The 16,014-nt window shown below is 38.1% G+C and overlaps 1 protein-coding gene across 10 annotated transcripts in view; it reads right to left on the reverse strand.

The window, feature by feature from the left end:
* LOC106067994 (oxysterol-binding protein-related protein 8-like) overlaps positions 1–16,014 on the reverse strand; it is a 95,068-nt gene that overhangs the window by 18,515 nt on the left and 60,539 nt on the right. For 8 of the 10 annotated variants that reach the window (XM_056044574.1, XM_056044577.1, XM_056044575.1 and 5 more), the window contains 3 exons: positions 6,737–6,837; positions 4,033–4,095; positions 826–1,014 (listed from right to left, as the gene is read on the reverse strand). In XM_056044574.1, coding sequence (XP_055900549.1) covers positions 826–1,014; positions 4,033–4,095; positions 6,737–6,837 — 353 coding nt within the window. Of the gene's footprint in view, positions 1–825; positions 1,015–4,032; positions 4,096–6,736; positions 6,838–8,256; positions 8,535–16,014 lie in introns of those variants that run through there. The other 2 variants (XM_056044573.1, XM_056044572.1) reach the window with 2 other exon arrangements.

The following is a 16,014-nucleotide window of genomic DNA, read 5'->3' on the forward strand; positions in this document are numbered from 1 at the left end:
AATAGTAGGCCTTTTGTTACCGGGTAATGGTGTACTATGCTGTTCGTATCCGATTCCTCTCTTAATGTGATACTATTATTTACATAATAAATAAATCTGCACCCATAAGCTTCCAGAAGAAGAGTTAATGCCTTAATAATTAAAATTTTGTTTAAATTATCAATACATTTATAATATATATATTATAAATATATCTAGATCTGGGCTCTATTTAGTCTTATTTAGACTGTCAAAGTAGGCCCCTATAATGAGGATGTCAAAACTGCTTGCTATAAAAGTAATTCTTTATTTTTTAAACTTATAACTAAAACGAAGTTCGTATCAAAATTCTTTTTTAAAAACTACATTTGAGTAAGTATTCTATTCAATGAGTTAGTTAATAAATGGAAAATATTTTAGAATGATCCATTAACACTTTTACCATTGTGACCTTAGATGCAAATTTTTTTTACCAATGCCGGAATCTATGAATGAAGCTTGAGTTATTAATGAAGAAGTCCATGACCTTTTAAAAAAAGTTACCTCCCCTGAAGTTTTTCATTGAAAAGTGGTGCAATTTTTTGAAAAATCTGCTTGCATATATAATTTAAAAAAATGGTAAAGAAAAAAGTAGCTATTGCATTAGAACTTTGAATGATCTAAACTATCATGATGTCTGATATTCATTTTCTCTTCTAGTTTCTGAGCTCTTAACGGGACGGATGGACAGAGAGGCAACAAAAAACTAATAGCGTCTTTTCGGAGGTCACTAAAAATTGGAACCCAGAGAACAACTCATTATCAAACAAGTTGCTGAAATATTTTAAAAAAAAAACACAACCTCACCTTCATCTTCTCACTTTTATATATAATTAACATCGCCGGCTTACAGACACACCACAACTTGCTCCAGCCTTTCAGTGTCCCTCTGACTTTGAGCCAGTCAGCCATCAACACAAAGGACTGGTCTGAGGCTGAGTTCATGATTTCTCTGGCCACTTCCTTCTTCTGACTTCGATAACTTTTCTTCTTCTCCTAAAACAAATATCAACCAGTCAAGATAGAATCAATACATCTGTATAACATACACAGAATACTACACACAAAACAAACCAGTATCAAAATCACTTAGGTCAAATATCCAGATAGTTCAGTGCCAGAAGTTTGGATTCATAGCATTTCTCCAACAAAAGACAATACTTGAATTAGGTGAAGCAGTCAGAACATACAGTGTTCCAGACTTTAGACAGTTTGCTTTATCAAAACAACTGCACATTGAATGTTCAATGAAGCAACACCAATGTGCTTCCTGGCTTCATGTTTCTATGCAGTCCATTCATGTGTGACCCATTGTGTTCATTGATACCCTAGATCCACTTGGTTTTACAACTGCATTGACACTTCACTCACAATGGAACTACACAAGTCAAAACTAGACAAACATGTACACAGCTTAACACTGGTCATGTGACAAGTGAAACATAGAATGACAAGAGGAAAAACTACACAATATTTGTAAAACATCATCCATGTCAACCCATACTAAAGAGAAAGATGATTGCCACAACAGAGCTAGTAAATGTAAGAATGCTAAACAGTTAATAATATAAACAATGAACCATCTCAACCACATTAAATATTAGTTGACTATTTAAAAAAAAATCTATTACTGAAATCTTTTAAAGAGCAAAAGCTCTGGTGAAGAATGAGCTTCATTTTTTATAAAGGTTATATCAATTCACTCTGTCATTCTGTCTGGTAAAATGTTTGTACATGTTATTTCTATCACACCCAATCTCAGATTGGAATTTTGCACAATTATTTCTTGTACATGACAAAATAAGAATTAATCTTTTTTTTAAATTTTACAAATTAGTTAATTAACTATTGGTAAATAATTATTATATTTTGGTACCAAACAAGGGAAAGAAATTGTACTTGAAAGAAGTGGTGGCTTTGTATAGAGAAGTAGATCTTGGCATTAAGGTTTGAAACTAACAATAGATAACTTTAAAATCTTTTATTTTTTAAGCACTTTGTTAGCACAGTGCTTAGTGTATTGATTTTGAATTTAAGTCATACAAACATTTTTTTAATTTAGAAAATTGTATTTAAAAACCAATCACAGTAACATTCACACAGATACCATGTTCTTTGCCCCCATCTCCTTTCCCCTCTTTCCTAACTGGTCCAGAGAATTGATAGGATCATAGTGAATTGAAAAAGCTAAAAGCATTCTATTGCGCTAAAAAAAAAGAATTGGAAAAAGATTAATTATTATTAGTCTACTAGATCTATTAAAATTCAATTACATGATTGATCCAAACCTATTTATACAATTACACTTAATATAAGTTTTTTTTTTAAAGTTTTTTTATATTTTTTTGCTTGTTGTCTCTTCAATGAAAGCAAAGAACTGAGTTGAATGAGGAAACAAGAACTGAGATGTATCTATCCACATGAAGATATAGTAAGCTTATATGGAGTTGCTTGTTATAAAATAGTGAATAGAAACACCCAAGTCTTAGCCTTTTGAGTTTTTAATAGCATAGCTAACCACAGACTAGTGTACTTTAAGACCACAGTTTGAGACAAGCTTTTATGACAATGCTTTGCTCTGATGAAGATGTGACCTTTGGTCAGTAAACACCATTCTTTCTTTTTACTTTAGTTAATATGAGAGAAATAAATGGTTTTGTAATGGTACTAAACAAATGTCAAATCATTCACGCAAGAAGAAAACAAACAAAACAGTTCAAAGAACAAAATAATGTTTAAAACAAATTGATTTATACTCTCTACTTAGATTTATTTTTGCTTGTTAGATTAACTAATGATAAACATTAATCATTGCTATTTGCGGCTGTTATCTTTAACATAGCGTGTGGTGTTTGGACTTCATTAGCCTGTCCACACCCTTGTAAGACTTCTATTGCCAATTGTTAAGGCTAGACAAGCTGAATGAAAATTAAAAAAAAAAGATACATTGGAAGCCAAAGTAAGGTTTAATGTTCCAAATGTGTCTATTATTGATTGAACTATTCAACACTTCCAAGTCAACCTAAATCTAGACATCCAAATCATCAATTGATGATGTAAACTTTTCAACCTAGAAATTCTTATCACTAAAACTTTGTGTGCACACATGCACAACTGTATAAAGATATGAACAAGAGAGACAAGGGAGAACATTTCAACCTTTCATTGAGGTCAATAGATCAATGCAATTTTGTTTTTGTACAGAAACCTTTCAATAAGCAGAAAAAATGTTTAAAAAAAAATGATTTCAATTAGCCAGGACCAAAGCCTTGTTCACAATTTCAATACCGTTAATGGAAATTTAGTTTAAGTTCTGTTGCCAACTAGAGTGAGTCATTAACAAGGAAGGAGAAATGGAAGAAAATCAATACAAGCTTGTAGTGTTCATTATGGATTAGTGAAGGAACTCCAAGGAACTAGGAAACATTATGGATTAGTGAAGGAACTCTAAGGAACTAGACAACATTATGGATTAGTGAAGGAACTCTAAGGAACTAGACAACATTATGGATTAGTGAAGGAACTCTAAGGAACTAGACAACGTTATGGATTAGTGAAGGAACTCTAAGGAAATAGACAACGTTATGGATTAGTGAAGGAACTCTAAGGAACTAGACAACGTTATGGATTAGTGAAGGAACTCCAAGGAACTAGTCAACATTATGGATTAGTGAAGGAACTCTAAGGAACTAGACAACGTTATGGATTAGTGAAGGAACTCTAAGGAACTAGACAACATTATGGATTAGTGAAGGAACTCTAAGGAATAACTAGACAACGTTATGGATTAGTGAAGGAACTCTAAGGAATTAGGAAACATTATGGATTAGTGAAGGAACTCTAAGGAATTAGGAAACATTATGGATTAGTGAAGGAACTCTAAGGAAGTAGTAAACATTACCAACTATGAATACAGAAAAAAAATTCTTATAAAAATTAATAAGTTCCAACTACTACTTCCCACATGATAAGGAAAACATGACACTAAGTTAAGATGAAATCAAAACAACTTACTTTGAGTGACTCTCTCTTGGACAACTTGCTGCCAGACACATGAGTTTTACTTCCACTTTGTTGCTGGAAGGGTCAATGAAAAGTGTTCATTGCAAATTAAGAAAAAATAATTAAAAGCCTAGAATAAGTTTTCATGTTTGGCAATAGAAACAAAACTAAACTAGGGGATTATATACCTAGTCCACCAAATAAGCCTTTCTATTACAGTCAAGTTATTGTAGATAACTTTTTTATTTGCAAGATTCAACTCACATCCACCTAATGAGTTTGAACTATTTATAATTATTTGTTTGTTTGACATGTTTCTGATGTTCCTTCAGAGGTGAAGATTGTTTCATCCTGACTCCAGCAGGATGGTGGCTGGCAGGGTTTGAACCCGGGAATATTGAGATGATAGTCCAAAGCACATACCCCACAACCAGGCACCAATCCTTATATTTTTCTTTTAAGTCTCAATACAAGAATGATGTGACAATAAAACTCCTGATGATTGTTTCAACTAATTATCTAAGCAATCATTGTAACAAAAAAATAATTCTACTGTACTTATAACAGTGTTTATAGCTAGCTATTATTATTTTTAAAATTAGGCAATAATATCTTATTTAATAATTGTACTTTGGGAGTAGTCTAGACATCTCACTAATTAGGCAACCAGGACTTTATAAAAACATTTAAAATATGCAGTGCAAGCATAAATAAAATGTAATCTGTAATAGCTTGACTGTATATGTTTATATCATATATGTCAGTAAACAGAATTCCTTGAAGTGATGTTGTCAAGGTATTGAAAATTGTTCCATTCCTAAAAATGGCAGATGGTGGAAAGCTTGTTGCAAACCAGTGTACAATTTTCTTGGTTGATGATTTTCTGACAATTGGATAATCATTTCTAACTTACTTTATTTGTATACTTGCAGTTCTAGGTTAGATTTGTTTCAGGTTACTGCTTCTTATGTTTTCTACAAAGCTTCTATCAACTCACTCTGTCTGTCTGGTAAAAAATTTGAACATGTTTTTTTTTCTCATTTCCCATTCTCGGATCAAGTTAAAACTTTGCACAAGTATTCATTGAACCTGACAAGATATGAATCAATCAAAAAAATTAAACAATTAGTTAATTAATTGTTAATGATTATTTTGTTTTATTTTGAAATAAGGGGAATAAATGCTACTTAATGAGAAATGTGGATACATATATAATGCATGGGTCACTCATGACCACTTTATCAAGGCCCAGGAATGTATATATATATATATATAAATAGTTCATCCAACATGGTTCAATGATGACCACTTTGTCATCCAGGGGGCAGAAGGCTTTGCACTGGGGTTCTATGCCGCCTCATGTGGCTAGTGAGACCTATGTGTGCCTGGAATGTTCGGCTGCACACTAGGCAGGTTATTCCAGCTGGAGCTAGTGTCATTGGCCTTGCTTTTCTTTTCTGGCGTTTTTTCTTCTGCCAGCGTTGTTCTCTTTTCCTCAGCAAGCGGTGTATCAGTTTTCGCAGTGCAACGCCATGATGCTCTGTCATGTGTCTCTGTCTCCCAGGTACTGGCTCTATGCTGAACACCTTCAGAGAAGCTTTAAGGGTGTCTCTGAAGCGCTTTCTTTGACCACCTTGAGAGCGCTTTCCTTCACTTAGTTGGCCATACAAGAGTCGTTTAGAGATGTGGTGGTCTTCCATTCTGCAGACTTGTCCTGCCCAACACAGCTGGGACTGCATCAGGATTGTGTGGATGCTTTGCAGACCCGCTCTTCAATGGACTTCAGTATCTGGTATTTTGTCTTGCCATTTGACATTCAGTATTTTTCTTAGACATGTCATGTGGAAGTGGTTCAGTTTTTTTGCATGTTTTCTGTAGACTGTCCACGTTTCTGAGGCATAGAGCAATGTAGGGAGGATGACAGCTTGATAGATCCCTAGCTTTGTATTTGTGGTGATACCTCATTGGTATATGTATATATGGATTTACTCCCCTTATTACATTTTGAAACTTTTTTCTCCCACTTCCCATTTTGGGATGGGATCAAGTTGAAATTTTGCACAATTTTTCATAATCTCTAACAATAAAAGAATCAATCCAAATTAGTTAATCAGTTAGTACTACATAATTAATTTTGTTTTATATAGCAGAATGGGAGCTAAACTGCAGCTAAACCCTATAATTTTAAAATAAATGGTGGTAACTGGCGTTTATTTCCCCTTTGATAAGCTTTGGTTTAAAAAGTTTTCTTTTTTTCTATTGCTTGTTTACAATTTTGAAAGATTTGTATTAACTGTAAAAGGAATCACACATTTCAATGTCACAAGTGTTATTCTGCCATCAAAAACTTAAAAGTTTACTATGGCAAGTAGAAGAAATAATTAATTGTGTCTAGTGCACAGTTGTTTTCAGGTAATGTTGGTCTACTATTAATGTAATGTAACTGTGTATCACACTATTATTTAGCCTTGTGATTTCATGTTAGACTAATTCATTGAGTCTTCCTCTCAAATACACCTGTAAAATGCTTTGTGAAGCTATTGTAATGATTCATGGCTGGTTTAAATATTTATGGAATATCAAGTGTGTCTTGTTTGGTGTCTAGTAAATATTACCTCAGATTCCTGACCATAATCTAAATATTTCTTTTGTGTGTGTACATGTGTCCAGACTATAACCTTGATGTTGACTAGTTCTAGCATTAATCAAAAATTACCTTGTACATTTTACGCTCCAAAGATTCTGGTGTGTCCAATGCAGGATCACACAGCTGAACTTTCCGACTGGACCCATCTCCTGTGTCTCCATCTAGTGAACCTGGTCAACAAGGAAATAAACTTGGTTAATACAAAATGGCTACATTTTGATTTTTATATGGACCTTTTCCAAGCTCAGCATGTGGAGTTTAAACTAAGAGACAAGAGTTCAGGAACACAGCTCAGGCTGGGTTCAATCTAGAATACAAAATGTATTTGGACCCTTATTGAAACCCTGACACAGTAGTGTGAAGTGTACAATTCAGAAGACAATTATCTCATTAGAGATCTTTGCTATCAAGTCAATAAAACAGCTGTAGATATAATGTGTAAGTAGAGAACTACACATGTGTAATTTTGCCGTGTGCATGAGAAATGAGTTTGTGTGCTACATTTTCCTAGTTCAACATTGATTTATCCATTACCATGGCCTTGTCACTCCACATCAATATGTGATAACACAGTTAGATAAATCAATGTTAACTTTATACAGCAGGACTTGATGATGTTGAAAATATAAAACTGTTTCTATCTACCGAGACACATTTAATAAACAAACAAACGAACATACATGAAGAAACACAGACAGACACATGCACTTCCACTTATAAATACATAAACACGCAACTACATAGATAATACATAAACACATACGTTGATTCTTACATACAAATACATCTACAATGCTTATGTCAAAACATGTATATTGTCACATAGCTATGATTGATTCACATACAATACACACACAACTGCAACATTGAAACAAATACAGATGTAATAATGGACAAATACATTTACAATGCTAAGGCAAAATAGAAAGTACTAGTTGACCGGCGGCGAAGCATACGCCGCTATTTTGCAGGGCCGGCCTTAGGCCACTGCAACCTATGCGACGCAGTGGGCCCCGCACTTTCATAGGACCCGCTCTAATTCAAGGTGTATAAATTATTACATTAAACCATTTTATAAATTAAAACAGATTTCCCACGCCCTCCTGTCGATTTACCAGGAGCTCCTGGAGATCTCCCGCAATCGCAAAATATACGAAAAAGTCCTTAAAATATATGGAAATATATACACAAAAATTGTCACTTTGGGGTGTCATTCAATATGGAAAACGCCAATCTTACGCGCGGCATTATGCATCAGTCGTAATTGTGTAATCTAGTGAAAGAAGCTTCTGGCGCCTCAAACTAATGAAGTATTACTTGAGGTCAACAATTCTCAAAGATAGATTGAAACATTACTACTCTTGTTTTCTCGTGGACTATCCGCAGAAATAAGAGAGTGATCTTTCCTTTACTTCTTCTCGTCCAAACTCTTGAGGGAAGAAGAGAATTATATATATAGAAAGTATACTGTCACACACCTATATAAACACAATGATTTACATAGACACAAAACACACACATATGTATAACACACAAATCCACAAAGCTACTCAGCACAAACACATGAACTCTGAAGGAAGGTTAACAACCTGTTGAGACTATGCGCAGATCAAGCTCTGTTTTGGCTGATTTCCCGTGAAAAGACCAAGTTCTCATGAGTTTAAAACGACTTTTCTTGGGCAGTCCAGGAAGTTTGACCATGCTGTCGCACAAGGCTTCACTGGACATGGTCATTATTGATTGTCCATTGCACACGCAAGCAAGAAGCAATTGAAAGTGAGTTTAAATAGCTTATTGGACGTCTCCATGGTAACAGTACAACAATGTCAGTATTTTAATATTCTGGCATCCATGTTCCTCTGTTCAATAAAGTACAAACTATTCTTGATAGAGCGCAAGAAATTGAAAGAGAATGCAAGGAATGATCCCACAATGAACTAGACACACCAAGACTCAGAACTAGACACACCAAGACTCAGAACTAGACACACCAAGACTCAGAACTAGCTCCATGCTGACAGAAATCTAGGAGTTTTCATTTTTTTTTTTTTACTACTTTCTTCTATAGACACAAGACCACAATTTGTAAGGTCAGTATAGGTTGACTTACAAATCACTTTTCTCTAGAAATCACCTGTATCTCAGATCACATGTGTATCTACAGATCACTTGTATCTACAGATCACTTGTACTATGTGGTCCAGTCAATAACCAATGACCAATTTAAAAAATGGCGATACTATTGTCACTAATTAAATAGTTTGCGACAAAGTTATTAATGTTAGTATATAGTATAACATGAACAGTATTCCCGGTCGGGTACTGAAGTCTATAATTGTACTGAATGACCATGTAGGTCTAGATCTTGATGTAGCCTTGGGGAACAAAACACGTGAATGTCCTGGCTCAAAAAAACGTATGTGTTTAAATGAGCATGTGTGTGTTTAAATGAGCGTGTGTGTGTTTAAATGAGAGTGTGTGCTTTTGATTCCAATGATTTGAAGCCTTGCCCTCATCTAAAAAGCAGACGTCAAATGCCATTATAAAGAGGTTTATCACGAATATGTGTGTGTGTGTATTTCTTCTCCAAATAGTTGTCGCTCGTCGTCTCTATTTTCTCCACGCATGAAGCTTCAGACAACCTGAACTCAATGAAAACTCTAGTTTCCATCTAAACTCAATGAAAACTCTGGTTTCAACATGAACTCAATGAAACCCCTGGTTTCCACCTGAACTCAATGAAAACTCTGGTTTCCACCTGAACTCAATGAAAACTCTGGTTTCCACCTGAACTCAATGAAAACTCTTGTTTCCACCTGAACTCGATAAATGAGATACAAAACTGTTCCTACTAAGGATAGCAGCATGAAGAATCAAAGGCGGGTTGACTCATTTAGTTTCACAGAGTGGACAGCATCAACATTCTCACTCTTACAAGGACTCCCCCCACCCCTTCTATCAACATCTGAGTGAAACTATGCAAGCAGTGACTAATGATGTTCCAAGCAGTGACTAAGGATGTTCCAAGCAGTGACTAAGGATGTTCCAAGCAGTGACTAAGGATGTTCCAAGCAGTGACTAAGGATGTTCCAAGCAGTGACTAATGATGTTCCAAGCAGTGACTAATGATGTTCCAAGCAGTGACTAATGATGTTCCAAGCAGTGACTAAGGATGTTCCAAGCAGTGACTAATGATGTTCCAAGCAGTGACTAATGATGTTCCAAGCAGTGACTAAGGATGTTTCAAGCAGTGACTAATGATGTTCCAAGCAGTGACTAATGATGTTCCAAGCAGTGACTAATGATGTTCCAAGCAGTGACTAATGATGTTCCAAGCAGTGAATAATGATGTTCCAAGCAGTGACTAATGATGTTCCAAGCAGTGACTAAGGATGTTCCAAGCAGTGACTAATGATGTTGTCAATGACTTCAAAGGAGACAAAAACGACTCATTGAAGCGCCGCCTCACATTAACTGGTCAAATCGATGTGGTCTATAGATTAGAAAGTATGAGTAGCTCCTGGTGTGAACAGCGCTCGGTGCCGCTGATCGATTGGGGAGGGAGAGAGCTAAAGGTAGGGAGTTGTAAGGTGATCAACTAGAAACATTGGCGTCACGTGATGGATGACGTAGCAGCCCATACTAACTGAATGTTATCATTCTAACAGCGAGATAGGATTGGTGGACTGAGTCCCTGACTGTCTGTATCACTGAATTGAGAGATTGAGTGTCTTCATCTTTTAAAATACAGTCGTTACTTCAAAAAGATGATTATGTTCTACGAGTGTCCCTAGGTCAATCTAGCCGAGCATGTTAATCAATGACTTAAATTCTGCCAAGTCACTGGTTTTCCTGACTGACTCAGGCTACTTATTCCATGCTCTAATAACACAAGAGAGAGAGAGAGAGAGAGAGAGAGAGAGAGAGAATAAAACCCAAGAAAACATGACGAGACACTTGTAGGATGAAACAAGATACAGAATATGTGAAATACAACTTCACTGTTAGATCAGACACTAAAAGTACAAGAATTCTAGCACAGAATATGTGAAATACGAAATACAACTTCACTGTTAGATCAGACACTAAAAGTACAAGAATTCTAGCACAGAATATGTGAAATACGAAATACAACTTCACTGTTAGATCAGACACTAAAAGTACAAGGATTCTAGCACAGAATATGTGAAATACAACTTCACTGTTATAATAATAATAATAATAATAATAATAATAATCTTTATTATCCGTAAGGAAATGGATTCTAGCACAGAATATGTGAAATACAACTTCACTGTTAGATCAGACACTAAAAGTACATGGATTCTAGCACAGAATAAACTCTCTCTCTCTCTCTCTCTCAGACTTTCCAATCTCTTCCTCTCTATTGAAGTTGTTTCACCTTTCTCTCTTATCGCTATGACCAACATTATCTTCTGTTCTAAGCCCATCACGTCAACGAGACACCGTGACCGCTTGTCAAGCACAGCGTGACAGACGGACAAGCATGGAGCAATACTTTCCTACCAAATAACAAACAGTGGAAATGTACTCCAGACGAAGTAGGTCGCAGTCTTAAGAAAAGTATGCCGCCTGCTTGTTTATTAAGATAACTGGACTAGCCTATTGGTTGGTCCACATCATAATTAAGAGGGTTAATTAACGGCATGGTATCAACGGACACGACCAACTAGTTTTGTGCTAGATACACAATAGTCTACGTGCCTTCTTCAACCATGGCACTCACAAGAGGGGGAAATAGGGAGGGGGGTCTAAAAATAGTCTAACCAACTGCCCCCCCCCCCCCAGTAAAACAGAGATCAACTATTAAAATAAAACAAATCATAAATAATCTTTTAAACACACACACTCAAGTTCTGTGCGTGTTATTGAAATCATGTGATCTGCATACGTTTCTAAATATAGCATGCTAATGAACGCAGGCTATCTTAGGGTCACTTGAAGCGTCAGCTTGCTTGTAGTCTACAGTTTCTAAACAGTGGAGCGAAGAGTATGTTTTTGAAATGACCATAAGAAATGTAAGACAGGGACAGGTCAAATGGTCAGGCGTGGTGCCCCAGACTTTAAGTACACAAGAAGACGATAGTAGCTTAGCCTAGTGTTAAGTCAGCGAGTAGGTTGTTACACGCAACAGCCATGCCACTAGATTAAAAAAGAGACAATTGGCTAGAGCTAGGACATTCCTAAGAAGACTATATGTAGGACCAAGTGTGATACACTTTTTTTTTCAAATCATAAACACATGAAAGTGAACTAATGTTAGGCGCTTCCGCGCTGTGTCTTATGCAGAGAAGTCGAAGGGAGGTAATACTCAAATAACGAAATCAGAAGTTAGTCGACGCTGAGAGCAAATGTCGAACAAGAAGTTTAATGATTTGATTTTGATTTGAGGCACATCGGCACAATTTAGGCCATGTCGTGCCTGCAGTCCCCCAAGGACTACTCTCTCTCTAAACAACAAGGGCCAGATTCTATACAGTCATATAATTAAAATCAAGGTCTATTCACAGTTAAAATAGTAAAGGTAGTAAAAATTTTAATATTTGGTAAAAATCTAATGTAAATAGTGCATGTTCATAAATTCAGAAATCAGATCTTCGTAGATAGCCCCACTTCCCGAATAAAGCCCAGTACCTTCCCAGGGTCGACATTATTAAATAGTGTTTTTAGATTAGTGGCTCTAAAATATTTCGCCCTGACATCCTGGTATCTGGGGCAATCAACGAGGATATGTTCCACGGTGAGGCGTGAGTCACAGTACTCGCAAAGTGGGGGCTCCTCTCTCTTCAGTACAAAAGAGTGCGTGATGTAGGTGTGGCCAATCCTAAGTCTGGACATGGTTGTGCTACCATGCCTTGTCAGACCCTTAGATGTGGGCCGCCACCTGACATCTGCCACAATCTGCCTGAGTTTACTGTGAGTCTCAGCCTCCCATCGGTTCTGCCACTCTCGATAGGTGGCAGAGGCAATACTTTGTCTCAGGTCCGAGTAGGGAATTTGGGTTCCTGACACCGCATGATTTAGGGCTCTCTTTGCTTCTCTGTCTGCGGCTTCGTTTCCCTCAATGCCAACATGGGAGGGGACCCAGATGAAGGTGACATCCCTACGGTCGGCTGTTATTAGGTCCAACAGCTTCAGGCTCTTATGTACCAATGGGATGTCAGTCTTCATCCGCCCCAAAGCTTGCAATGCAGATTTGGAGTGGGAGCAGATTATAAATTTACTCCTTTCTGATGCTTTTACGGCCATAAGTGCAAGCAATATTGCGTGCAATTCGGCCGTAAAGATGGAGCAGCCATCGGGGAGTCTACGGGAGATTGTTTTGTTCCGAAAGGAGCAGGCACACGCGACCTTTCCCTCCATTTTGGATCCGTCTGTGTAGATGGTGCCACAATCTCCGTAGCTCTCCTGCAGTTCCCTAAAGTGGACTTGTAGTATGCTTGGGTCTGTATTTTCTTTTTTGAAATTAAGGAGGGATAAATTTAATTTGGGTTTATTCATTAGCCAAGGAGGATTCTGAGGGGTTTCTATTTTAGAGATTTGGTCAATGGGTGGGGTTAAATTTTGGATGGGTTCTCTCATTCGAAGGCCCAACGGCTCTATGACGTTAGGCCTTCGATTGTATAATTCTACCTCTGTGGGGTTAAATATGGAGTCAAAAGCAGGGTTCGTGGGGTTGGATTTTAGCTTGACTATATACTGCATTGCAAGCTTTTTCATTCTTATATCCATGGGGAGTTCTCCAGCCTCCACATGGAGACTTGGGATAGGTGATGTACGAAACGCGCCGAGACAGAGACGCAGGGCAGCATTTTGTATTGGTTCCAGTATTTTTAGGTACGACTTCCTTGCTGCTCCATATATTATGGATCCGTAGTCTAGCTTGGATCGAATTAGACTCCGATAAAGCAGCAGCAAGGTATCTCTGTCAGCTCCCCAGTCCGTATGGCTGAGTACTCTTAGTATGTTTAATGACTTTTGGCATTTCTTCTTAAGTTCCTTAATGTGGGGGAGAAAATTAAATTTGGAATCTAAGGTGAGGCCTAAAAATTTTGTAGTTTTCACGACAGGGATCTTCTTTTTGTGTATAAATAGTTCAGGGTCTGGGTGGAGTCCCCTTAGATTACAAAAATGCATACTAACTGTTTTGGAGTCTGAGAATTTGAAACCATTATAGTTTGCCCAACCCTGAATTTTGTTTAAACATAACTGTAATTTCCTTTCTAAGGTGTTCATGTTTTTCCCATAAGTAAGAATGACAAAGTCATCGACATACAAAGAGCACTCTATGCCAGGGGACAGCGCATTTATGATGCTATTTATTTTAATGTTGAACAGGGTGACTGACAGAATGCTGCCCTGGGGTACACCCATTTCCTGGTCATGAGTGTCAGAAGCGGAGTTGCCCACTCGAACCTGAAATTTTCGATCTTTCAGGAATTCCTCCACAAAACGGGGGAGGTGTCCCTTAAGCCCCATAAGCGCCAGGTCACGTAGAATGCCATGTTTCCAGGTTGTGTCATAGGCCTTTTCTATATCGAAGAATACAGCTACTAGATGTTCTCTTCTGAGTAATGCATTTCTAATATAAGCTTCCAGCCTTACCAGGTGGTCAGTTGTTGTCCGCCCCTGCCGGAATCCGCACTGGTAGTTTATTCCTTTCCAGGTACCAGACCAGCCTACTGTTAATCATTCTTTCCATGGTTTTGCAGATGCAGCTTGTTAGTGCTATTGGTCGATAGTTAGCTGGGTCAGAGCCGTCTCTTCCCGGTTTAGGTATCGGTATAACTGTGGCTTTCCTCCAGCTGTTTGGGAAAGCGCCTGTTTGCCACACACAGTTATAGACCCCTAGTAGGACTGCCAATGAGGGTTCGGGAAGGTGCTTGAGGAACTGGTAATGGATTTCGTCTTCTCCAGGCGCTGTGTCATGTGACTTGTCCAGCGATTCCCTCAGTTCCTCAAGCGAGAACGGTTTGTTGTAGTCTTCATTGTTCTCTGACCTGAAATCAATGGGGTGTCTTTCCTCCCTGGTTTTGACTTTTTGGAACTCTGGCGTGTAGTGTGCAGTGGATGATTTTTCTGCTATTGAGGATACAAGGCAGTCAGCTATTTCTCTGGGGGACGTGACAGTTCGTCCTTGGTTTTTCAAATGCCCTATTGCATTTGATTCTTTCCCTTTGATTCGCCTTACTGCCTTCCAAACCGCTCTAGCAGAAGTTTTGGCATCCAGACTGCCGACAAAACTTCTCCAGGAATTCCTTTTGGCTGACCGTATGGTTTGTCTAGCCTTTGCTCTAGCTATCCTGAATAGCTTTAGGTTTTCCTGGGAAGGATTCTTTATAAATGCAGCCAGTCGTTTTTTCCTATCACCAATAGCACTTTTGCAAGCTGTATCAAACCATGGTTTGCTAGGCCGTTTTGGATTTGCAGAGGTTAGGGGTACAACTTTCCTGGCTATACTTAGTAGCTTGCTAGCAAAGGTATCAGCTGGGTTCTGTTCATGGAGGATATTTTCTGTGATATCCTCAGAGCATCTTTTTTGGAATTGTTCCCAATCGGCCTTATTCAGTTTCCACCGCTGAGGTCGTCCCAATGAAGGGAGATTGTTAGTAATGATGATTGGGAAGTGATCACTTCCCCGTAGATCATTGCTAACTGACCATTTAAAATCGTCCAGAAGTCCGGGGACGCATACGGTGAGGTCAATGCATGTGAATGATCCAGTTCCTGGGTGCAAGTAGGTCGGTGATGCATCATTAAGTATGCATAAATCATGTTGGAGGAAGATATCCTCCAGCATACGACCTCTTGTGTCGGTATTGTTGGATCCCCACATGGTGTTATGGGCATTGAAATCCCCAAGGATTAAATAAGGCCGGGGGGGTTGTTTCAATAGGTCCTCCATGTCTGTTCGGTTTAATGGAGCGCCTGCTGGTAGATACAGGCTGCAGCAAGTGATAACCTTATGAAGGGTTATCCTAGCTGCAAACGGCCTGTAGTGTGGTCTGTAGTTCTACCCTCTCATGGGGGATGCTATCCTTCACAAGGATACAGACTCCACCTGATGCTCTCTCTGCATCCTCAACATTCTTGGTGTAAGCACGGTAGCTTCGGAAGCTGATGCAATCTTTCAGAAATGTTTCCTGTAAGCAGACAGCTACAGGAGTCTCAGAGTCCATCAGTAGCTGCATTTCCTCGTAATTGGCCTTGAGGCCTCTACAATTCCACTGTACAATTCTGGAATCCATGGCTTATTCTAGATGACCTACTTGGAGCTATTTGGCCTTGGGAGGCCCCCGGAGGGGTTTCCCTTTATTCCAGTGACC

Source organism: Biomphalaria glabrata, chromosome 10, assembly GCF_947242115.1.
Source record: "Biomphalaria glabrata chromosome 10, xgBioGlab47.1, whole genome shotgun sequence".
NCBI classification, from domain to species: domain Eukaryota; kingdom Metazoa; phylum Mollusca; class Gastropoda; family Planorbidae; genus Biomphalaria; species Biomphalaria glabrata.